This window comes from Nyctibius grandis, chromosome Z (genome assembly GCF_013368605.1).
Source record: "Nyctibius grandis isolate bNycGra1 chromosome Z, bNycGra1.pri, whole genome shotgun sequence".
Taxonomy (NCBI): domain Eukaryota; kingdom Metazoa; phylum Chordata; class Aves; order Nyctibiiformes; family Nyctibiidae; genus Nyctibius; species Nyctibius grandis.
This window is the reverse complement of record NC_090695.1, coordinates 85,043,502-85,070,017: the sequence shown is the minus strand read 5'-3', so window position 1 is coordinate 85,070,017 and position 26,516 is coordinate 85,043,502. Positions and strand designations below refer to the sequence as shown.

Here is a 26,516-nt window from a genome sequence, read left to right as displayed (position 1 = left end):
CCAAGCATGTTTTAATTATCTAGTTATGACACGGAGTCTTCTTTCTGGAACAATACGGTCTCTGAAGTGTTTGGTGTATTTTTGCTAATTACTTCAATTAAAAAAATGACTGTGTGTGGGAATTGCTCTTGTGGTACTTGCAGGAATAATTACGATTGGTGAGGGAACGGGACTTCTTCAAACAATTTTAGAGAATATATTGCACTAAAATGTCTTGTTCCACAGACACAACCGCTTGCAATGCTGCAAAACACAAGTGCTGGTTTCTTAAGCGTTGTAAATCAGCAGGCTCCTGGGACAACTCTCTTTTGCCAGTGTTATTTCCTCTCGTGTGAATCAGATATTACTGATGCAGTATGTGAACACCCATATCAACAATTCTTTCTCATTAATGGGTTCAGAAAAATTGAAAATACATTGTGAAAGAAGTTATTTTAACATTATTTGACATTATAGTGTTAGACACATTGGGAAAGTAAGACGGTAGCAAAGCATGCTGTCTGCCATGTAACAAGGACTCATGTCAATATAGTGATTCCTGATCACAGCACTTGCTTTCTAATTAGGATGAAAAATCACATAATAGTTCAACACATCAGCTGCTACTTTCTCTGCTTACTGGCTTGTGAAATTCATATACTAGCGATGGTCAGTATCAGCTGAATCTTCCATGCTATTGAGATGAAAAACGTACACTCAGTTTTGTCACAAAGCTTTTTTTCCCCCTGAGAGATTCTCTTCTTTTTGAGCAGGCCAAGCTGTTACTCTGACGTAACTTGAAGCATACAGATTTCCTTCGTACGAGGATAAACAACACACTGAGTGAAAGCAATCATTATTTGGATTACAGCAGACAGTTGCTTGTGCACTGTAGTAGTTTCTAAAGGAATCTGAATTACGTACCAGAAAAAAATACATAGTGAATTGTGCAGTAAACAATGGTGTAACTGCGGTGTGACAAAAGGAAGAGAAACTACACGATTCCATCTGAAAGAGAACAGTAATTTGATGAAGGACACTGAGACTCAATGCTCTCAAATAAATTTTGATGGACTGAAACAGCAATATGCACAAAAGTACTTAGTAAGAAACTCCAGAAGAACGGATTGCCTTTTTATAGTTAATGACTAAAAAACCATGAGAAAAATTTAATTTAAAATTAATTAGGAAAATTAATTCTTTCTAAACTTAGGTATGTTAAATTGATGAGCTTTACCACCTAGGACGCTTGATGGGAACAGATCTGAATTTTAACCTTTCTGAACAAAACCTAACAAGATGAGGCACGGTTATTAAAATTCCCTCCTTGCACTTGTGAAAATTAAGGTCTCTTTCAAGCTGATTTCACTAGAAATCATTTTTAGGAGCTTTTTTGCTGTGTTTAATAACCTCCCGATGCACCACTGAGAAGTTCAAAAGCTTCTGAAGTGCTCCTTAGTACAACTGCACAAGCTTCAGTGGCATTTAGTGGTTGAGTTGGCCCAATCTATTTTAAATTATTTACTCTTATGTAAGAGGTATATTTATTATTTTTCTCATTTCTGTTTTTAATTGCTGCAGGAATGGGAATGGAATGTATCCCAGTGAGATGTTCCGCTCATGGTTTAGAGCAGGCATCCTCCAAGGACACGTTCCAGGGTCTGTGAGGTGTGCTCCTCCATGGAGCGTGTCCACAGACAGCTCATGGCACATTACTCCCAACTTTTACAGCTGCTCACCTAGATCCAGCTGAAGCAAGTAACGACATCGCTGCTCCTGCTTGCTCACCACTGTCCATCACTAGGCGTTACTGGCCCCACAGCTGTACCAGTGGGAGAGAAGACTTGAGTTTTTCCTCTTCCTTTCAGGCAAATCCACATTGTTCATCTGAAATCACTCTTCACTGGATATTTACATGAACCCATCTGGCTCTCCTGGAAGTGCATTAGGCATAATCCCTTCAGCCAGCTGGGATGTGGAGCACGAATCGCCAGCAAAGGACTGGTAATTCATCAGCTAGTACGGCTGTCTGAAATGAGTGTGGGTGCTCCCAGCAGAGTTTTGTGTGGAAAACTGTGAGTTCAGAGGAAGGATGAAATATTAAAAGCATGTTCGTTCTAAGGAGCAAACACTCTGGCTTTGTGCAAGTGTCCTTCTCAATTAAATCAATGTTAATTTGTAGTGAAACTGACTTCTGTATAACGGCTTGTTTATTGGAAAAGGTTCTGCTTGGTATTAGGAGCTCATTAAACTGAACTGCTGAAGGAGTACGCATCGATTTAGGCTTCCGTGAGTAATGGTGTACCATCCATTTCCTCTCCTCTCAAGTTCTGTATTTACCTTTTTTTCTGTCTGTCTTTTCATAGGAGACATCATTTAGCAAAATATTTAATTTCATACCTAACACTTTCCTTAACTAGGCAAATATATGGCCCGATTTAAATGCTTACTACCGCTTAATCAGACATAAGCACATACTTAAGAGCACTCTATTTGAAATACCTACTTTTCTTGATCAGAACAGTTCTCTGAATTTCTGTAAATTTGCAATCCAACAGGACAGCTGCAGAGATAAGGGACAGAACTGAGAGGACCACAGCTTGAGGACTGAAGGTGATACACAAATGCTGTAGCCAAGACCATTAAAATATAGAGCAAACCAAGATTTACATGGCAAGATAACCTACTTTATTAAACCACCCAATTTAACTGGAGATAAACAGGCAAGTTTTGGCATGTTAGATCTTATTCAAATCACCTGAAAAAAGTCTCAAGACTGTAACCAGAACAGGACTCTGTCAGAAGGCTTGTCTGTTCCTTTTCACAGAATCACAGAATGTTTGGGATTGGAAGGGACCTCGAAAGATCATCTAGTCCAATCCCCCTGCCGGAGCAGGATTACCTAGACCATATCACACAGGAACGCGTCCAGGCGGGTTTTGAATGTCTCCAGAGAAGGAGACTCCACAACCTCTCTGGGCAGCCTCTGCCAGTGTTCGGTCACCCTCACCGTAAAGAAGTTTTTCCTCATATTTATGTGGAACCTCCTGTGTTCCAGCTTGCACCCATTGCCCCTTGTCCTCTCAAGGGATGTCACTGAGAAGAGCCTGGCTCCATCCTCATGACACTTGCCCTTTACATATTTATAAACATTAATGAGGTCACCCCTCAGTCTCCTCTAAGCTAAAGAGACCCAGCTCCCTCAGCCTCTCCTCATAAGGGAGATGTTCCACTCCCTTAATCATCTTTGTGGCTCTGCGCTGGACTCTCTCTAGCAGTTCCCTGTCCTTGAACCGAGGGGCCCAGAACTGGACACAATATTCCAGATGCGGCCTCAGCAGGGCAGAGTAGAGGGGGAGGAGAACCTCTCTTGACCTGCTGACCACACCCCTTCTAATACACCCCAGGATGCCATTGGCCTTCTTGGCCACAAGGGCACACTGCTGGCTCATGGCCATCCTGTTGTCCACTAGGACCCCCAGGTCCCTTTCCCCTACGCTGGTCTCCAACAGGTCTGTCCCCAGCTTGTACTCATACATGGAGTTGTTCTTGCCCAGATGCAGGACTCTACACTTGCCCTTGTTATATTTCATTTTTCATGTATTTCATATTTTCCAACCATGTCAATTAATCTAATAAAAGACTTCTTGTACAAATCTTGCTTTGATGTTATGCAAAGGGAGAAGGAATGATCAGCAGACAGAAAACAGAGGAGAGAATGACCCGGGATCACTCCAGAGCCAGCAGAAAGCAAGCCTTTATAACTGAAGACCAATAAAAAATCGGCAGGTTTCTCATCTGCAGTCCCAGGGGCGTATAGTGTCCAGCAAGAGAAGCAGGAGGTCACCAGCCTAGGCACAATGCTAACCCTTGGGCTACTGGATGCTCTGGGATAGGACTCCTGCTTTCAGGTGTAGTGCAGGCATTCAGGATAGCAACTGTAGCTGAGGATTTCTGTGTAGCTGACAAAGGCAGTCACACTGACATCCACATCCTGAAAATCCTTCACTAATGAGAAATTCTTTGTCACAGCTTCTTACAGGTGCTAAACCCCGCAGCAGTTTGGAAGCGTTTCCTTAGTAATTATAGTTACAGGGCAAACTGACACAAGAAACCGTGTAATCCTTCCAGGAGACATCAGTTTTGCCTTCTCACTTCTCTTTCCCCATTTCCACTCTTCTGTTCCAGGACCTGCCTCTTCAGAAGCTCTTGTCGTTGTTGTGGTCAGTCTACCCTGACTTGGCAGGCTTCATTGCTACCGCCCTCCTGGGCAAGCAGAGACAGCTAGTGCACGACTGAATAATGAGGCAAGTATCTCCTAAACCAAACTTTATCACCTCATTTGTCACCTCTGGTCTGCACTGCCCCTCATTTTCTGCACTGATGAACAAACAACCCTTCCCAAAGGTTCTCCCCTCTCTGAATCTGCTGCTGCCTGCCCATACCCTCCTCATCTGTTAGCACAGCTTTTAAACCACTTACAATTAGTTTTGGGTTTAGGTTTAAGCCTTTGGAAAATTAGCTGTAGTCTGATGAAGACAACATGGTTGTCTGGTCCCAATTATGACCTCATGTTTATCACTCCTGATGCTCTCCTCAGATAAAACTCACAAGCTAATCACTGTTCCGCTTCCTGTCTTCCCCTGGAGTTCTGAATATACACTAATAATAATGTTTGCTAAATTAGGAAACTCGTATTATTTAGTGTGTACCTTTCTTCTCCACAGATTGCTCTCCGTGACAGAGATTTGTTGTTGCAATGTTCCCAATTCTGTCCTCGAATGCACCGCAGCCGTAACGCTACTGGTGAGCTACGGAAAACATGGGCTTTCTCCTGCCAAATGGAAATTGCTGTCCAGTGTCAGGTAAAAGAGATAATGAGTAAGAGACAAGCAACAGAAACATTAATGGTTTGTTTTTCACCTCTTATGCAGACCCTCTGGTTTTAGCTATCTTGTTAAAACTAGTATTACCCTTAAAAATTAAATATTTAATCTGTTTAGAACACTTTGTTCCTGGGAAAGCATGAATGAGGGGGATTAAATTATACCTGTACTATACTTTTCTTGGTGATTGGTAATTATATTGCCACTCATGATGCTATTCATTGCACTTAGCTGCATGGAACTGGGGAAAAACATGACATGTACGAGGCTTTTCACAGAATCATCTATCAGTGAGGTATGGGAGTAAACAAAACGTGGGAAAGTTGTATTTGGAACAAAGGATCTTTTTCTTCAAGCCACAGTGTAACATATTTTTATCTCCCTCTGGAAATATAAATGGGGAGGAAACAGGTGCAATGCCCACTGTAGGTGAACAGCAAACACTGCACCTGACCAACCTGCCACCCAGCAAAGCATCGCTTTTGGAAAAGGCCCTGCACAAATTCCAGCTAGTAACACTGGCCTTTAAGAGAAGGCAGCAACAATTTTTCTTGGCTCAGTTTTTTGGATGAACAATCTGAGGTATCTTTAAAAGGGCACAGATCTTAAAAAAGCCTGCGAAGTAACTATCCTCTGGAAATAATACCTCCATCAGCAGTCTTTGTAAATACTTCCTGAACACACGGATCCTTCTGCTCATCCACCTTCTTGAAACAGTGCTCATCTAACCCTGTAGTGGTTGGTATGGCTGTTGTCAGAATGAACACACTGCTTCAGGACCCAACTTCACCGCAGCCAAATGCATTTTCCCAATTCTCGACTGGAATTTGTGTGGCATATTGAAAAGCTCTGATGCAAAAGGTGCTGTCCAAATGCACTGCTGTCACTAAAATAAAAACAAAAAACCAAAACCCCAAACAAACAAAAATGCATCTTTTTGGCAGAGCGGCATACTGAAGAAACTGCATCATTAGTTTGTTATGAAAACGTTTAAGTAGGAAACTGCCCTTATTTCAAAAGTTCTCATTTCCATGAATCATAAATTGACCTAATTTGTTGTAGAATTTGACCAATGAACATAGTTAGTTAAATCTGGAGAGGACTAAGTCAGTCCACAAAGAGTCAGAGTAACTATTTAAGTTCCCAGTAGGCTTGTTTGCATCCAATTTAAAAGTTCTTTGCAACCAAAGTGGTTCTACAAAACATTTTGTCCTCAGTGAACGGTATCTCCTGCAACGACTGCTTAGGGAGGAATTTTCTAACGTATGTTCACATCAGTATCACAGTGTAAGACAGCATTGCATCAAGTCTTTGCTTCCACTTTTAGTAAATGCCAGTTGCCATAAACACAGTACTTTTTGCAGACTAGCTGTGCAGAGCTTTCAACAGTGACCTGTTTTTTGATACTAACTGGTGCACATTAAATGCTTTTGGGAGGTTATTTTATCTTGTCAGGGTCACTATGACTTATGTTTTTTTAAAAATAACATCCCCCTTTGTAACAGTCTTTTTCATTCCCTTTGACAGTGTGCTGGCAAAATTAAAACTCGGGAGACTTTTTGCTGTATTACGCAAACGTGTAACTTTGTTGTTTTAATCTTTATTGACTGACAGTAAAGTCAGCACACACGGGGCAAGAAGATTGACACAGGAAAGTACTTACATTTTCAAGAGTGCGAAAGGAACACAGAGAAAACTCAGACAACGCAGAAGACATGCTGCAAACATCATCTTTTTTACTGGTTGTGTTGTAAATGGCCATGGAAAATTCAAGAGGTGTTCACAGCTGATATTCTAAGTGTTTTTCTCTTATCAAGGAGGTTTGGTTTTTCAAAAGCAAGCAAAATCAAGGTTTAATCTTCACTTAGAACACCGGGTGGTTACGCTCCTCTGTACAGTTATAACCTGTCTAAAGCCGGCCAACAGCCAGTGCCTCCCTCCCTGATGTTAGAACTGGGCCTCAGCGTGACATTAAAGGATGAGCATTATTGTTATTTGAATGTCCCACAATACTGCTTCATAAGACAACGCTTTTAAAATACTTTGGGGAAACAGTCAGCAGAGTTTTGAGGGTTCATTTTTTTTATTAAATGTTTTTTTTTTCACTCTTCTGTTCTCAGACTGATCTGCAACGGAAGGGAGGCAGGGCTCCCTCCTTGTAGGCTATCACTCTCAGGGTGGCAGCTGCAGCACAAAGAAGCATAGATGGGTGTGGTACGTCCCATCTCCTCTCCATGACACTTTGTGCACGGAGCCCTCTGCCTTCTGACAAACTCCCCACAGCCGGAACATAGCAACAGACTAAATATAACAGATCATGTTGTGATAATACTGGCAATAATAAACTTTGGTCAACACTTGGCATTGTATGCCATTAGAATCACAGTGTCACTGCAGTACCAGTATATTGCTACTTTTAGGGAACAGCAATGCAAAACATTACTATAGTAGCTATGTTTAATAAAAGAGGAAACAGGACCCCACTATCTGCTTGTATTTGTATGCGACACAGAATATTCAAAATCACACCCACAAATTAACACTGTATCTTCATTGGTAACATTTAGAAGGGACATAACAGAGATTCTGTTAAAGCAATGTTTATGTTCTTGTACTGCAAAGTGGCCACGGTCAAACGGACATAGCGACTTTTTGTAAGAGCAGCAAGCCTTTACATGGGTGTGAAGCTGATGGAAATGTTAAAACTTCTTTGACAGATTAATTTGTGAGTCAGTGTTTTCAGCCAAAAGGCTTGAAGTGGGCTGTGTACCCAGGATGGTTAAGATGACAACAGAGGACTTCCACGAAGGATCAATGTATCCCTCATCTGCTGCCTGAGACTTCCAGACTCCATTTCTCATTTTGCTTTCAACCTTGATTACCTTTTCCTCTACACCAATATGTTCTACAGATTGTTAAAAATGTATATACCATCCCAGCCAAAATTAGGAGTTTTGACACTTTGTCAATGTTGGATGTTTTGATTTAGGAGATACTCAAAACCTGTGTTTAGGTAGAAAGCTTCTGATGCAGTCTAATGCCTTATATCACTTATGGAATTGTTAGGGATGCTGCCATGGATTGTAAAGATCAATACGAGGTCTCATACAACCTTAGTTGTGGTATTCCTTAGAGCTACCTCTTTCATGCTGCTGACCACCTTCACATTTCCAATGCAGGGTGTATATTCAGAGTGCAGGGTGTGTTTTTTGGAATCACTCCCTACTGAGGTATTGTACCATCAAGCAGGATTTTCTCTCAATAATTTAATATATAGTTGCACTCAGTAAGACTTTATGATTTGAAATGCCTGCCCTTACACAGAAGTACAGGCAGCCTCGTTTATTGTGCCAAGACAGCTTTTTCATACACTTCAAATTTGTACTGGATGCCATTCTCTTCTTGGATATCAGCAGGAACACCTGGGTATCTGGAGAGCGGGGAGAAGAAAAAGCAAACCCAACAAGTAGATAAAAACATAATTATAAGTCACCTGTAATTTATCCAATCAATTAGGAAAGAATTTTTTTTGAAAAAGGAGATGAAAATACCGTCCTTACCACAGGTATACTGAGTACAAACTATTTTTAGGAATCATGTTAACTACCGTCAGCAACTTGTATGCACATCTTTTTAAATCAAGAATGCATACTCTGATGTAAAAAACCCCCACCTTTCTGGCTTAATCAAAAAAACCCAATGTTTTCATTAAAGCCTCCAACACCTTATTTAAAACGTCTGCAAAGGTAGAAGAGATACAGAACACTTTTGGGTTTTTTTTGCTTTGCTTTTGTTCAGATGGTTTAGAGGAAATGCTAAAGTAAAGATTTCTTTCAGCTCTATGACAGCTTCTTAAACCAGCTGACTGCGACCATGCAAAGTGCTCTTCTATATTCCAGATTTAATAAAACAGTTTTTATTAATAGACACTCTCAAAAAATTTCTTCAGCTCCTTGTGACAGAACTGGATTTTGTATGAGTAATGTTAACTTTAAACTTTAATGTTTAACTTTCCTGCCCCTACTTATTCTCCCCCACTTCAGTGCTAACCCACTCCTGCACCCCATGCAGAGCTTGACTTGCTATACTTTCTACTTCTCCCACTGCTGGTCTGTAACCAGCTGGGAACCAAAATGAGAGCAGCAGGAAGAGGAAGAGGTCCTTTCCTTGCTCCTTCTTGAGGCAGACCTTTGAATTTTTGCCACCTCCCTACTGCCTGTTGGATGTAATCTCGTTGGAGAGGACATAAAAGTATGACTGGAATATGACACTGATAACATAAAAGAAACCACAGTGAATGGCAGAAACTTACAGTTCAATATTTGTTCTTACTAAGTTTGTTAGGAAGAAGTAATTTTCTCAAGAGAAAGGAATAACCTCAGAAATCTATAAAGGCTCAACCCTCCCTGCTCAAACCCATTTAATTTGTTTTTGGCAATTTATGAAAGACATTCAGAGGCTAAATACCATTGACTAACAACATACTGAAAGTTATGAAGCTTAGCAAACATTTGAGTAATTCTAAAATGAGAAACATTAAGAAAGTTACTTTTCAAGCAAACTGACAAATGCAATTCTTTACTGTAAAGACTATGGGAAGGTTGAAGAACACAGCAAGTTTCAACAACCTCTCTGTGCCGAGTGTGGTGCAATTCCAGGTTCTAAGTAAAATATGATTCTGGGGGAAAACACAGTTAAAAGCATCTCTAACTCAAAACAGAACATGGCTTTAATAGAACCCTTACACATTCAAAGTCGATTATTAAGCCTTCTGCCTGAACACAAGACTAATATGCATCTTGACACTTACCCAGTGAGAAGTTTGTAGTCTTTGTGGTCAATTTCTGGAAAAAATGTGTCACTTTCAAATTCCTGCAAAATTCTTGTCACAAACAATCGATGATTAATTGGCTTCTCCATCGCTGCCTTTAAAAACAATAGAAACTATTAAAGTTGAGTTGCTCCCTGTAAAACAGCTCAACCATGCATGAAGTAGTGTTGTTTATTAGAATTTTTAATAGTCTTGTTTTATAACATTATTTGAAGTCCGTAACATAGTATCAAGTATAAATTATTATTTGGAACACTAGGTTTCTTTACCGACTCTCCAAATTCTTGTTCTGCCTGCACCAGCCATCACCCTGGCAGAATTCAAAAAGAAGCAAGAGATAAGAGCCTTAGCATATTTTCTCCTTGTAGACTGCACACCAAATACGTTACCTAAAACTGAAACTCAGTTACTATTTTATATGTCATAGGATTTGAGAAAAGCAGTGAAAAATGAGCTATAAATCTCCTCTGTTGGACTTGGCACGTTCTAAAGGGATAATTTCATCTTTGTGCCAGTTCCACCTGGAAAATGGCAGCAATACCTCTTCTCAGAGTTTGGGGCATCTGACAGAAATTAAGAAAAAATTATGAGTAGTCCTGTGAGAAGAAAGGAGCAGTATGGTCCAGTCTCAACAAGCAATTTCTGATCACACCTGTTTGAGAGACAGGAAGCTTTAAGTGGTGGGAGAGGCCCCCACCTCAAGGTAATTTGTTCCAATGTTTAATTAATCAATTAAATCGCTAAGGATTTATGATGTATTTTTACTCTGCATTAGTTTTCCATTCCAGTGATCAAACTATCTTGTTAGTTTAGCTTCAAAGTCTGACCTCTGGATTATGGCAAAGTGATAATACGCATGGAAAGTTATACAACAACAACAAAGTTCCCAAGCTCCTTGGATGAAAAGAAGTTATGAAGACACCTGTTGGGTGAGTTCCTCAGTAACAAATTCACACAAACTCAGGAGCTAAAAGAAGTTTTGTGGCCAGATCAGACTGAAAAGTCACCTCTTCCAGACATTCTCGACATTAAAATAAACCATTAAAAGCTGCTGGTGCTTGGTTACAATATATTTTTGAAAAGCTTACAGCTGTTTCTCCCTTTCCCTTAAACTGGCAATGAGCAATGCTCTTTGTTAGAGGTGATTCACCACGCAGCATGCAATTAGGCACTACTTTGACAAGTACAGGAACCAAGTAATAGCAAATTTAATACAATAAAATCAATTGGTATCACTGCTGAGAAGTTAGTTTCTAGAAAAGCTGCTCTGTTACTACAGAACGGCTTAAAATGGAAGGGGTAAGTCACAGCACACCAGCATCCAACAGCGTTGAACTGGTGTTCATCTAGCTTGTACATAAATATCACATTTTTTCTTTCTTCAAATAAGGGTGGGAGTTAAGAGGAGAAACACTTGCAGAACGACAGAAGAAGAATAATCTGCTTCTAAAATAAAAACATACCGTGTTCTGTAAACAGAGATACTTCTGTTTTGTAGTAAAGGAATAAACCAGCTTCCTATCCAGCTCTACGGGAATTCAGCTTCCCCAAGAACTCTGTACCACCAAGACAGGTCAGGGGAGAGCGTACGGAGTGACGGACAATAGATATTGCAAAGAAGGCCGACCTTAGCATGAAGGGGACCGGAGGGTGACCTCCGTTCTAGACAAATGGCTGCATTAGTTGAATGAACCAACCAGCTGTGTAACTGTCCCCAAGGTAATAAAAGAAGTGCAAATGTTTCCTGAGTTAGCCAGACCAGCTCTGGGGGTCTGCGTGTGCACGTTACCCATGTAAACTAAACAACAAACAGAAAGAACTTGGAGAAGAGCAACAGGATTGAGATGGTTTCAACCCACATGTTCCTCCTCAGCATCTGGGAATGCCCAGCATCGTGACAGTGAGCATATTACAGTGACAGGCAAGGAGAAACATATTTGCAAATTGATTTGACTTTATATTTCAGTTGCTCTTCTCTCCTAAGTGTAATTTTCACTTGTACTGGGATTTAAGTACATAGCTGAATCATGTCATGGGCTGGTATCCTGACCTGGTGTTGGCCTGTCCCCAGGGCCCCATCCAGTCATCCCAGGGCCACATCTGATTCTGGTTACCTTCACGGGGCCTGATCCCGCCCTGTGGACCTGCCTCATCACCATGAGCCCTGGCTGGTGAGACCTGTGCCAGTCAGGTTGTTACCCAGGGGTCCCAGCTCCCATCCCTTGGGGAGCACCTGGTCCTCCATGTTCCCTGACAGTAACTTCAGAAAACTTCAGGTAAGTAAGTTTTGTACCAAACATGAAAACTTCCACATGTGGAGTCTCTAAAGGAACCTGTTCAGAGAGGACTGGACTCTTGACACTGCCTCCACAAACTACTGCTACAGACCTGGCAGGATGGGAAGGAGCTTTATCACAACTGCAACATTTTCATGAGCATTAAGGTAGTTCTTCACTGACATTCAACTCACGCTTGCCCTGTCCATCCCCCTCTATCAATTTCACCAGCTTTTTTGATACAGAAGACAAGCTGGAGGATGCACAGTGCTGATCTGATAGAATGTTGACATACTTACTGTGAATTTAATCAAGGACATACACATTATGCATATTAACTCTAATGAACAGAACAGGGGGAACATGACTTTGTTTTAATGTAACATACACATAATATGAAGGTATAGATGTAAATAATCTTGAATATTTAAACAGAATGTGCAGTAACTAAATACATTTCTAGTGATCAGACAACACTGTGGGAAGTTAGCACAATATTCAACAGACAAACTATTTCCACTAAGTAGGAGATCAGTAGTGACTTTTTTGGGGTTTTTTTGCATATTTGGTAAATGTGAGGATAATGTATGTGATGGAAAAGATAAGACAGTGAGAGAGGACTTCTTGGAAATAATCATACCAGGGCAAGACGAGGAGATTTTAAAACAAAATTATGATGTCTCCGACTTCATGCTTCTGTAAATTTGAAAAATCTCCACCCTCACTCCATGGTCATTACGTTCCCCTCACTCCATTGCCACGCTGGGTCTCAAAGTCATTCTTGGTACGATTTTAATTTACTGTGGTTTTCCCTCATAATCCACTTGGTTATCCTTGGACTCTCTTTGTACCTGCACTGGTTTCCCTTGGGAGTTGTGTGTTTGCTTTCCACACAGCCTCATCTCCTTGTGTAGCAGCTACTGAACCTTTTAAGATATTACAGCCTGATGCAATAGGGAAAAGCAAAACTGATTTTTGATTCATGTTAAAGCACATCCTATTGAAACCATAGCTGTTGATCTGTCAGAAACACCAGAACCACTTCCTCAAGCAGAGATGACTTTCCACAAGAGAGGGAGGACAGGGGAGCTGAGGTGTCAGGATCCCTCCTGTTGTCCCAGGTACCTCAATCCTATGTGTGAATCAGAGTCCTTTATTACTCACACACATCTTCATAACCCTGTGAAAAGATTTTAGCACACCCTCATCTTTTTGCTCACTTCCAAGAAATCCTCAGCAGGCCTGCCTCTGAGGCATAAAGCAAAAAGGAGATGACCTAAGGATCATCTCCACCATAATTTCCAGCTGCATTGGACTGAGAGCCATGCAAGATTAGATTATGTCTGCACGTGCAGGACCATTGCCTTGAACTAGTTTCTCTTTGTAGAACACAGGTTAAGACGGCCCTGAAGCTCTGCAACAAAGAATAGCTGTGCATTACAAGTAGTTTCAGAAGTATTATATGGGAAATTAATCTTTTATAGAGCTAATCACTAAACCACTGTAAACCAGTGGGCATAGCAACCAATTGCTGTAGAAGGGACCAATTATTCTAGTCATTTAAAGATTCACAGGTTTTAGAAAGACACATACACACTGCTTCTGCTTTCTCATCTTCTACTGGTTACACAAAATAAGCAAAGCAGCCAAAGTAACCATGTGAGACACTTACCTTTCAAGTGTCTTTCTACTGCTAGACAACAACATTGCCAATACAAACAAAATATGAGAACGTTATAAAAGAGACAATTTCAAAGCAAACAGTATGTTTATTTGCATTGTTTTTCAACCCTTAAAATGTATTGGATCATATAGGCAAGCTGCATTTTGAAGCCACAAGCGTATTCAAATATATGATTTATACATTATAAAAAGTCTTGCATCTGAAGATCTCACAAAGTTCTAGATCCTATCTAGGTAAAAGGAGTTGCCTAAGTTAAACTTCGGCTATTAGGAAAGCTGCGGTGATAACCAGGAGAATCCACACCTTCAAAAATCCTTCCTTCCCACACTGCTAGGGCTCAGCTTAGTGAGGAAGGGAACAGCCCTTCCTTCCCAAGCCACTAAGGCTAAGCCTCGTGAGGGAGGAGACACTGCAGTAGATCCACCACCAGTTCTCTGCCAGGGACAAAGGCAAGTGCAACAAAAATCTTCTATGACCGTTGTCAAAAAGCCTGCCCATGTTGCCCTTGCAGAAACAAATACACTTTAGTCACTAGGCTTTTCCACGTGTTAGTCTTAGAGGAGGGTCTTTTAAATCTTTTCTTCTATGACCTCTGCAAGCATCTTTGAAAAAGAACTTAAAAAGCAACAACCTTTCATAGCTGCATGATTTCTGTCTGCAACTGACTCATACATTAACCTTTTTTAGTCATTATTTTTTTCCCAGAGGAATGTCAAATCAATATATTTGTTCACAAAAATGAGCACGCAAAAAGCAATATTGTACCTTTCTTTACATGTTTAAAATCTTCTGAGTTTATTTTGAAGATGGTACTGGAAAGGCTGGATATGTCCCTCTCAAGTCCATGAAAGTACAGAGATGCTAAGTTAAAGAAAATTCTTAAATTTTAAAAAGAAATTCCATTGCTAATATTGTAGTTCTGTTTCCTCTAGTTTTATTTATATCTAGGTAAAAGCAAGAAATATTGGCCACTGAAGGTATGACTACAATAGTCACAGATATATTTTTACAAAAGCTAAATCTCTATGGAAGGACAGTGCTGTCAGTTGTAATGCTCTGACCCTGCCACTTCTACATAACAGAGAGATTAGGGAATAGCACTAAGAGTGCTCAAACCCTTTCTCAAAAAACACCTAGGTCATAGGAATACAGGAAGATTGTCTTCCCATTCCCATCTTTTAGTTCAGACAACTACACAAAGCTACAAAACTGCACATGGGAAAATTCTCCTGTAAAGTAGGATTCTGAGACATTACAGTAATGAAGTAAGAGAGTTATATTTGAATATATGTCAGGAAGACAGTAACCTTCCCTGGAAACAACTGCTCAGGACCATGAACGTGCATAATCGAATAACATTATCATGAGCTTGGTGGGACAGGGAAAGAACATATGGACAGTGCAACCATGACAATCTTCAGTCTTCACTTTACACAAGGTAATGTTACCAGCTTCCAAAAATGTTAATGGGATTAAGCCATACTAATGAGCTCACTCAAACAGAACGAGCCAAGCAGCCAATGCAGTGCTCCCAGAGCAGAATAATGCTTCGTGCCTGCAGTGTGACATCCTGCACGTCAACCGCATCACGCAGCTCAGAGGAGCCTGCTCTTTGCAGCGTGTTCTTTGAGAGCGCTGCTCGAAGGGAGCAACAGCACTGAGACTTGCAAGAGTGGAGCACGTGAGCATGGAAAAACGAGCTGTCTGTGTAGCTCCCTTGTAAGTGGATCTCAGTCCTCAGTCACATCTCAGACTGAACGCAACACTTCAAAAACATGGTAACATACGTGTTAGCGTCTATTCCAACAGGTACCACTTTGCTTTACATGCAGGGAAGGTAGATAAATTACTGCTCTTTCTTTTATAGTTTACAGGAAACTCAGACATACTAAAATGTAATCTTTAAAATGTATATTAGTATATCAGTATCAGCTAGTAAAGTTTTGGCAGGCTTGAAAAAAATCACGATAAAACTAGTGACTCAAATTATTAATACTTCTCTCCTTTAAAGAAGTGATCTTTATGGTACAGCAAAATTTGAAGCTCAGCATATGTGTCATTCACAACCCACTCAGGGCATTCAGAATCCAGTGAAGCTTATATGCTTAGTCAAGAAACTCTGTTTAAGAGGGTAATTAATCATCTGCAAGAGACTTGCTCACTCAATATGAATAGCAACTTCATAATTCAATAATTTTGAAGAATGAAGGTGGTAGATTACCAAACATAATATGTCAAATACTAACACATAGAAAGACACTTGAGCATGAATATTAGATAAAATTTTCCCTTGGAGATTACTGGAAATTTAATTTTCCAGCTCAAGCCTCTTTGTTAAAGAATTTCCCCAAATGCTATTTATCAACAGCATCTATTTTCTGTCATGGCCAGCTTAGATATTAACTAAACAGCAAAACCAACAAAACTTACGAAAGAACATTTTGTTCTGTTATGAAATTGCAAGTCTCTTCTACAAATTTAATACACGAATACAAATCTGTACTTCAGCAACGTGACCTTGAGTGTCATCGTTTGCTTCTGTGGCACTGAGAAAGCAACAAGCAGAGTAGGAACATCTAAATTAGAAGAGACAATTTTAAATGTTGGAGATGCTGTAGGAAAAACTGTTTTATCAAGGTGAAAACCTGTTTGACATATAGCCTGTTTTGGCATTACTAAAGAGGCCTTGGTTATGAGGACCTGAATCATAAATTTTTCATATTTTTTTTGTTTTGTTTTTTGTTTGTTTGTTTTGTTGTTGTTGTTGGTTTTGGTTTTTTCTTGTTTTTTTACGTTTTGCTCCTAGTTGTTTTTTTTTTTTTCCACTGGTAGGTTCACTGTTAGGGATTGGTGCTTGATTATTTTTACAAAGCAAGATTTATATTAAACACTCTACAAACAACCTAACATAAGACCATACCACCCACATAAGTAAATCTACACCTGTGGGGTTTTTTTTTTGAGCCCCTGTTTAATATTTGAGGATGTGCTGGACTTAACAGTTCCTATTCCTAGTAAAATCTGAATGTTGTTTTAACCAGTTGAAAACACAAAATTTAAATTCAGTTAAAAGAGACTGATATAATTTGTACTGGGAAGACTCCCTTAGGATCGCCAGGCAGCGGTATTTTTCAGAGTCAAAGCCAAGACCTGAACTTCTCAATTAAGAGACAATACCTCCACAGAGAGTGCATCTATATTAGTGTCTTAACTCAGAACAGAAACGTGGTTTTGGAATGAATCTTCCAGTCATTGCCACTCACCATATTTTAGTTGTACTGGGGAGCAATCTTGGTGTGCATGAACTAAATTTCTTGGGGATGAAACCAAGCCAGAAAATCTGCTCCAGGAACAAGTCTGATGATAAGCTCTAACAGCTAATAGGGTCTCAGAGGCCAGAATCAACAAATGAGTCACTACCACAAGTCTTCCAGCACACAACAAGCACTCATGAGCCAGCAGATGGCTCTCAAAACATCAAGTGCTTACGCAAAATCATGGAGTGCCACTCATGATGCATAATGGCTTCGTAATTGCTGTGACCTACTGGCCTTTGCTGGGCTGCTACACTCCTCCTTTCTCATCCACATAATCAATAGCAACATCAACTCCTTCTGGAACTCAGGAGATCCAGAACAGTGCAGAAGATCACACTGAGATCCAAAGAAATGAAACTTGTAAACCTGCACTACGAGAAATCCAGAAGCTTCCCTGGAGGCAACAGTACTACCTTGTGGCTATATCAGCAGATTACAAACCTGATGAGGTGATCGGTGTCTAGTCAAATCTAAAAAGATGAAGGCTGCACGAGGCTTTTGAACCCTCAGTGGACTGTGGGAGCTCTTTTCAATCTTTTCTGCTCTCATTTCCTAATACCAATACTCTACTCAACTATCCTTGTCCCCACCAAAATGCCTACCACGTCTAGCTGCTCTGCCTTTTCCTGTTGCAGAGGTGAAGGCCCAGAAGAGAGAGTTTTCCATAGTTTCCCAGGACTGGGATGGCCACCCTGTTCAGAGCTCAGCTTTCTCTGTTCTTCACAGGACTTGAGGAAGCTTATGCCAATACTCCCACCTCTCTGGAGAGAACTGTGTCCTTGAGAACCTAGGGGCAGTGGGCAAGACGGCCATAAGCAATAGACAGCTGCACTCTGTCTTAGAAATGTTCAGACACTGTCAGGGTTGCTTCTCTCTCCTCTGCAGTCCTACGAGGAAGAGATTGTAAACAGCAGCAGTTCCTTTCCTCCATCTCATCCCTCGCCCCTCTGTTGCTGCAGGCAGCATCCTGCCCTGAAATGCCATCCTGGAGCACATGCTCTAGCACCTTTACTTGCCTCAGTTCTCAGAGGCTGGTCAGGGCACTGCAGCCATCTGTACTTGAGACTGAGAGACAGGCTGGACACCTGTGTCCCAAAGAGTGCCCTTCTGCACTCAGGCAGCTGGGTAGATGCTCCACCTCAGCAAAACTCTGGATGAGGATAAGACAGGCTTGTGTTTCAGCATGGTATCTGGGCAGGGCTGCATGAGACACAGAGGGGATGCAGTATTTCAGATAAGGCAGGTGTTTAAACACCTCGAATGACCCTGTGCAGAAAGAAGCTGCCAGAATCTCCTTTCAGTCTGAGGTTCTCTGGAAGCCTCCTGAAACATCTGTGAATATGCCTCAGTTCATGGGCCACCCTTGGCAACCCTTCTGGCTTGCTACCCTGGGTTTGGATGGTGCTGCCCAGAGCACCCACAAAGGGTGTCGGAAACCAAAGAGAGCAAAGGCCTGGAAGATCATGTGCATGTTCCCTCCTTATGCCATCTACAGAAATACGACTTGGAGGATTACTCCAGAGAGCTCAGCGACAACAACCTTGATCACGGTGGACCTCCCCATTCCAAACTGATTACCTGATCAGAAGTCACCAAGGTTAGCAGCTGTGTTAAAAGACTCCACAGGATAATAAGCCACATTCGTGAATAATGATATGGACTCTGGAAGTGTTGTCTGGCAATGGCAAAGCCATTGTATGAGCTCTTGACAGATGGCCTCAGTTGTGCACTCTCAGATTCAACACATTCTGCATCTACTTCTTATTCTCCAGGATCCCCATACCAATGGGATGCCACCAGGCTGAGCTCAGCCCCTGTGCCAAGGGCTACAGACCAACAAGGGCTGAGAAGCTACAGTGAAGACTCCAAGAATGCCATTATCTCCTATCTTCCTACTTATCCTTCAAGACTTTAACAGCCTGTGACAGCCCACCTGAAGTAAGTGCAACGAGTGCATGCGTGAGCATGCCCTTCCCTTTTGTAGTGACTCTGACTGAAAGATGACTGTCCATTAAGGAGTTAGCAGTCCACATAACAACTAATGTGAACAGAACCAGGCCTGTACTGTGCTGCGCATATTCCTTGGCCACAGGATAAACTCAGCCAGAAAACCGTTACAGAGGAGTCTGCAGGCAGCTCCCACTTGGTACCGACAACTATACCACCTGTGTGTCCTTGCCTTTATCTAAAACAGCCGCAGGAATTTCTACTGTGAACATCCTTTCTGTTTGACAGCAGAAATGATGAATAGACTTGTTTTCTTGTAAGAAAGTCCTATAATAGCTTGAATGACCAAGGTGGGGTAGCCCTTTCCACAGACGAGGTCTGTGCAGCATGCTGAGCATGGCTTGGCGGCTCATTTGATGCCACACAACTGGGAGTTCCCAACACCTACAGGGATCTTATACTATTCTGTCCTTCTTTAGTGTTAGCTCTAATAAGTAGGATTTTAAATAACACTTTACAGAGTCTGTGTGCTCTTCTTAAGGGGATGCTAATGGACTAGTTCCTCCTGGTGCAAAACAGCTCTCTACTGCACTGTTGTGTAGCTACACTCAGATGCAGAAGAGGATTTACTCAGCAGGCACAGCAGTGTTACTTCTAAATGAGTAGGAGGAGCCAGGTACAAGATCAGGAATAGAAAAGCGTTGTTGGTGGTTGGGACCATCATCTGCAGGAGGCAGATGAAAAGTATGGTGCCTTCCAGAGTGGCCTGTTCTCCTCATCAAGGTTTGTCCTCATAAAGTTCTACCTGGTTTGAGAGATCTGAACTTTGGGTTAAAATCCCCAAAGTGCTAGAAGTGGAAATGTCATGCCCTCAGCACTACCCATTTCAAACCACTCCTGTTGCACTTACTTGCTGAAGTAGTTACACTTCCTCCATCACAGGATTGGACTAATAAACAATCAATTCTAAACCTTTAAGCCATACAAAGTAGTAGGATCAAAATAATGCTTTAAAAGCAAATATCTACAACTGCTGACTAAAATTATTCACTTCAATTACCAATCGCTATTTTACTTCCCACACATTTCTACATGGTATAATGGAAATATTCCTGTAATCCTTTGTGCATCTTTAATACATGCACTAAAAATATTACCTGCAGTTTCAGTAGAAGTGTATGGTTTCCATCAAACCCTTTTAATTAAGATCACAAAGCTAGTCTGAATGCAGGAATCTGTACAAAACTGTCAGATTTCTCCCTATTTACATTACAAAGGAATTAGAAATTCCTTTAAAATGTCCTGAGTAGATGCATTGTTTTCTACAAAGTATCAGCCAGACACTGGAAAAACTGTTAAATTAGAAGTCTACAACACAGACACTCCTGGAAAAACAAGCAAAAATAATCACTCTGCAGCACCAGCTGAGTATGTGGCCATTGCACTGAAGGGGTAAATGCTTCTGCTCACGCTATGCATCCTGCTGAATTACAGGCAGAAGCCAAATCCAGTCTCTTGCTCATGTTGGGCAGTTATGCCCAACCTGAAGAGAATCCATCTCCAGAAATAAACTTGCTACTCACTGCCTGGAAGCAGGCATTGTAATGGCTGAGAGTGAAGGACAGGTTACTTCTATATGATAATACTTGATTATAGACAGAATGCCTTTGGACACCAAATATATGGTGGACTTTACCACACACAAAACTGATTATAAAATGTAAATTAAAAAAAAGGTAAAGACAGAGGAACAACAGTGCTTTACAGGCTACTTGCATATGCATCTTATTTTTCTTACAATCTCAGCAATATCTAACTACTTTGCTTTTTTTTACTGTAAAAGATACTTTCCCTAAGACACACAGAAGAGGTTCATGCAAGGCACAAACTGCAAAGGCAAGAAAGATCAGAACATGTATTTTCCCACCCCATATACAAAGCATATTATCAGCTCTAATTTGCTACCAGGAGCATGATGGCATTTTCATCACACACCTGAAGTTCAAGCGCCAAACAAGAAGTGGAGTATGTTTCCCAGCATACTTGTAGTGATGAAAGGACAGCATAACTGTTTTTCCTTTACTATGAAAAAAAAAGAATTTGCTTTACAATTCTTAATTAGTATTTTTTATCAGAACGTTTATTGTTGTCCTTACTCCATACTCTCCTGATTTATATGAAAGGAACTTGGGTTGATGGCCATAATCTTTTGTGTGATACTGTTTGACAATAAATACAAATTATATGAGAACTTAACAAAGGAGGTCAAAATCAATTGAGAGTTAAAGGACAGAACCCTGACTGTGTTGGGGCTGAAAGGATGACCCTAGGGATGTGGATGGAGGCATGGAGAGTTGACTAAGCTTTACACATGTATAAAATGAAGATGAGAGGAAGGGTTTGGGGGAAAGGAGAAAGATGGCTGAGGAAACACAGGGCAACAAGACAGGTTTTACTCCAGACCTTCACATTGCACAGCAAGTATCTTAGTTAAGGACAGGAAGACTATTGCATTTGCAGGAAAACAGCAGTTTATACAGGGCCTTGTCTGTGCAAAGATGGTCCTAAGAAACAAGTGGCACTCACTGCCATTTTGGCACATGAACGGACACCTGAATACTGAGACACCCTAGATACCAAGAGAAACCTGGGGAGGGGGAACAGTAGGGATGCGTGGTTGCTGGATGGGAAAACAGAGTCAGTTCTAGGTTTTGTTGTATGATTATCTCCTCTTGCTGACATCATCACCTGCCAGCTCTCTCTAAACCCTCTTTTCTTACTGAATACATCTATACAGTATCTCACTCTGGCTAAAAATGCTGGATCATTTTTCCTTTTTTCCCCACTTCAGAGTCAGTCTACTGCCTCAGTAAAATAAACGTAACAATATGGGTCTTGGTGTAAAAACCTAACAATTTAGATATTTAAGAAATGCTCTCAAAAGCACAATGACTGTATAACACTGGACCACTAGAAGAGCAACATTTGGTTACTTGGACGGACATTTTAAACTTGTGAGTTGAAATTTTACTCTCCAAGACTTGTTCTGTTGGAATCACTGCAGTTTGCTGGGTCACATGAAGGAAAGGCATCTCCTAAAGTTGAAGTAATAGAAACTTCAGCCATCCTCATCCCATCACAGAGAACTAGTAATTTAGGAGTACTCTAAATGTACCTTGTAAACTGAAGTGCCTCCGACGATCCAAACCATGTCTACTTTACTTTTTAACTCTGGTGAATCCAAAAGAGCTAAAGCATCATCCAGACTTTTGGAAAGATAATGTGCTCCTCTTGGGGCTTCCCTAGAAAAAGCAAAGTTTTATTCCTAAATAATTAAAGGACCATTCATCATGATAATCAATACAATCTAGACATACAAAGTGTTTTGCTGAATTCACAAACGACTAATTAGTTAGCTAACGTGTAACTGAGAAATTTAGATATCTATAAAATTAAAAACAGATTTCTACTTGAATTCTGGAACATTAATATTTAACTCAAAGAAACTAGTCAAAAATCCCCTATCCCCCTTCCCCCATATTCAGCCCTAAACACACCAACATCCTCCAAAGCAGTTAACCATTCTAAGTGGACATTTTTCTTTAAGAATATTTGGATGACTGTGGGTAATGCATTCAGGAAGAGAGCTCTGAAACAGGACAGTTCTTTTTTCTTAAATGCTAATAGAAACAAACTTTTAAAAAGAGCCACCAATCTAACCAGGAAGTAGAGAAATACAGTTAAATACATGAGTCAGAAAAACTACTGACAATTGTCAGACGGTTTGCATGTGGAGCTAGGACTAGTATTTATTATGCAGAGTAATGACAATTATCTTGTGAATTAATTAAAAAATAAAGAAGTAAGAATTAAATATTAAAGGTAAAGTAGTCATGTCATATTCAGAACCAATCACAGAGATGCTTCCTAACCAGATATCAAAAATGTTACATTTAGAATTACTTTAGGATGTATTGCTACACATATTTTTGGGTGTAGACTTGTTATTTGTTTTACAGACCTATTATTCGTTGTACATACTTGAGCTCCCTGCTGAGCACTATATTAATTCTGTCTTTTAAAGGACGATTCTTCTCAGGAACGGAGAACCAGGTTTTTTTACCCATTATCACTGCATTCTGTTTACCTGAATACGAGAGAAAACACTTTAAATTAAAGGGTATTTTTGCTCTGTCCCAGCTTGTTTTAGTTGTTCAGTGACACCTGCTGGACTTTCCCTCTCCCTTCCGAACATCATCTCAGCAGTTAGTTAACAAAAGCACAAGCTTAGGCCCTGATTCTCAAATTAGTCACATGCATAGACGAACACGTTTGTGGCCTCAGAGCTTTGGCAGGCAGTTGACACCACACGCACACCTATAGTCTCATGCACACCTACAAACTTACAATTGAAAGAAAATCAAAAAAAGCACGTCTCTGCCCATTACATGCATTACACAGACATTGGCTCTGCTGTTACAGGGTCAGATTAATCTCCGTGAGTCCAACTCACATCCTCAAAAGAATTCTTAGTCTGAAAAAACATCATTGTTCTCTTTATAAAGCCAAGCAGCATAAAGTAATCAACTTTGTGTTTGCACGTTCCATCATTTCAGTCACATGATCAGGAATAATTGCCAGCTTTGAGTGTCTTTTTTTTAAAAAAAAAAAGCCAGGTAAAAGGCTTTTAGGAGAAGAACCAGCCAAACTAAATCCAAAGCAGAAGTGCAACAGGTGTTCAATCATACTCTAGAATTCACCCGTATGTATAATTTCTGACCAAACCCAAACATTCCTAACCTGATTATGTCTTATACATGCTCTGCTAAGAAGAGGGTTTCTCTTTACGAGCAAATGGAGTTGTTAAAGAAAGAAACACAGAGGCTGAGACTCACAAAAGGTAACAGGAAGTTTTGTACAGTGTTACACAGCATGAGAGATTTTAGAGAAAAGAAAACAGTATTTGTTCACAACTATCCACCCTGCTTCTTGATCTGGGAGAGGCTGGATCTACTAGATCACACCAGAGTACCAATGCTCCAGTGGTTTATTATCAGTGTCTGAAGACCTTTCTTTCTCCTGCAGATGAGCTTCATGAGCAAGTTTCCAAGAGACACACTGCAGTGTCAGTTTAGGTATGTTAGCACAGACCACTGGCACCACTGAAGGAAATGCAGAGGTTCTGCAAAATGTATGTATTTTCTTACTAAAGATTCACACTGGGATGTCTATGGGGTCAGAACAAAGATTTGCCTAAACTTATAGCTAATTTACAGCAGTGGCTAGTGCAGATATGCAAGCACACTAAAAGCAAGATCAGGCGATGCTTCTCTGTTGTATTCTTCCCACTTTCAACAGTCAGTGACTCTGACTTTTTTGAGCCAATGGTGATATCCCTGCTGTGAGGATTTATGGCAGCATAATGCATTAAGAGGTCTGGTTATGAAGCAACTTAACTGCCTAGCATCTAAGGTCATGGCTTATCAAAAGATTTGCAGGCAGGATGAAGCAAAATTTTTCTTTTTAATTATATTTAAAGCATCTTTTTTTGATTACAGGTTATTTATGCCAGGTAAGATGCAAATTGCAGACACATAAAAAGACTTTTTTTGTTCTTTTTTGTACGTAAAGTTGCAATGGGCTGAATTAGGCCTCCAAAACATAAGTAAAATCCTTCACTTAAGGCTGTTGCAAAATGAGATTAAACATTCCTTGTGGAATATGGAACAGACCTTCAGAATATGGAATAGGTCATTCAATCAAAACAAGGGCACATGTGAGGCTGCCCAGAAGTTTTAGCAAACAAGGTAGATTTGCTAGACAGCAGTTTTAACAGGAGCATGGAAAAAAAACATTGGAGAGTGACCACATTGGCAAACAGAGAAGCAGCAGAAACGTGAGGATAAACCTGTTGTCTCCCCTGGCTCTGATTCCACCAGATGAAGTGAGATGGTTGCATGGCTCAGAGAGATTCTATTCCTCCTCTCCCAGTGCCTCCTTCCTCCTCCTACCACACTGGCAGTCCCCACAGCCACCCAGTAGCTTAAGGAAATGTCAAACCAGCACTAAAGTCAGTGTGAAAGAGGAATGGGGGCAATGCGGCAAGACTTGTCTCTTTTGGCAGTAGTAAGTACCCAGTCAGAACAAATTAGCTGTTTCCATCATTTGCAATCCTGCCCGTTTGTTTGTGCTTATTTTCACAAATGTTTTCAACCTGCAATAACTGCTTTTATCTCACCAAATCAGTAGAGTCTATGACATTACTTTGCTGCAAAGATCTCACTGGGCCTGAACATTACTGTGTATAAGGCTGCGGTATTGTTGCTGCATATTATCAGCACGGTGAGGATTTTCTGGCGTATTGGGATGGCTCAGCACTCAGAAAATCAAGTCACGAGGGTCAGAGGGCTGGAACAAATGGCCAAGGCTGAGCTACAGCAAACAAGTTAGATAAGCCAATACAGCCTGGAAAAAACCTCTACTAATTAATCAGCACATAAAAACCTTTCCGTTATTAATTTGTTCAGTGTTGGAGTTGTAGGTAAAGACAGGTAGATTTTCTGCTCTGTTGGGGAAAGAGGACTTTGAAATTCTTTTTATTTACAAATCACCTGCAGCCCAGAAACATCTGAATCACCACGTTTCTTTGTCTAACTGAAACAATCTGCAGATAATGTGTTAACAAAGGGGTAAAATACTTGTGAGGGTTGGGAGGGTGGGGAAGGGCAGGCTGTTTGCAGAAGCAGAGCTTGTATGTCAGGGAGAAGTAAAACTGCCAGTCTTTTCTGCGACTGATACCACACAAACTGCGTTTAGAAAGCAGAGGCACACCTCAGCGACAAGTACAACGATACCTTCCACGTGGGCTGTGCTAGTCATTCTCTGGAAGTACTTGTACTCATTCCTGGCAAGAAAACACGAAGAGCATTACAACGTGGTTTAGGAATAAGTTACATTTCTCTAACTGGAAAAAAAACGTAACGCGAGTGTCGCCGCCGCCCGGCGAGGGGAGGTTGGAGGGGGCCGGGGCCAGTGCCATGCCTGAAGCGAGACCTTTGGCCCCGGCTCCGCCTGGGGCACAGATAATTCACGGTGGGAGCCTACCGGCGCGCCATGCCCGAGCCCCTCGGGGCTCCCGGACACGTCCCCGGGCCCGGCAGCCATCGCCCCGGCCGCAGCCCCGCCACCAGCCACCACGGGCGTTTTCCCGCCCTGTTGAGCATCGCCCTCCCCGACTACAACTCCCAGAAGGCACCGCGCGGCGCCACACGGCCCGCCGAGGGGAGCGAGCCGCGCTGCACGCTGGGAGCTGTAGTCCGCCCGCGCGCCCGCCGCCCCGGCCGGACCCGCGGTACCTCAGCGGCGGCCAGGGCAGGCTGCCGTCCTTTCCGATGCCCATGTTCTGGCACACGGCCACGATGGAGTTGAGCGAGCGCACCATGATGCCCACCGCCGCTTCCCGCCGCGCCGGAGTTCGGAGAGAAGGAGCGAGCACGCAGCAGCGGGGCGGGGCGGCGTGAGGGGGCGGCGGCGCAGCGCTGAGGAGGGAGGTTGGAGGGGGCGCAGCGCAGCGCGGGCGGAGCCGCTTCCCCCGCG

The 26,516-nt window shown here is 41.5% G+C and overlaps 1 protein-coding gene across 1 annotated transcript; it reads right to left on the bottom strand.

The window, feature by feature from the left end:
- Positions 1–7,924: 7,924 nt before the first annotated feature.
- On the bottom strand, positions 7,925–26,430 carry DHFR (dihydrofolate reductase). The gene is made up of 6 exons (XM_068423547.1): positions 26,276–26,430; positions 25,775–25,824; positions 22,962–23,067; positions 22,096–22,222; positions 9,676–9,791; positions 7,925–8,295 (listed from the first exon to the last, which is right to left on the bottom strand). The coding sequence occupies exons 1-6, from the start codon at positions 26,359–26,361 to the stop codon at positions 8,208–8,210; spliced, it is 573 nt and encodes a 190-aa protein (XP_068279648.1). The 5' UTR covers positions 26,362–26,430; the 3' UTR covers positions 7,925–8,207.
- Positions 26,431–26,516: the final 86 nt, after the last annotated feature.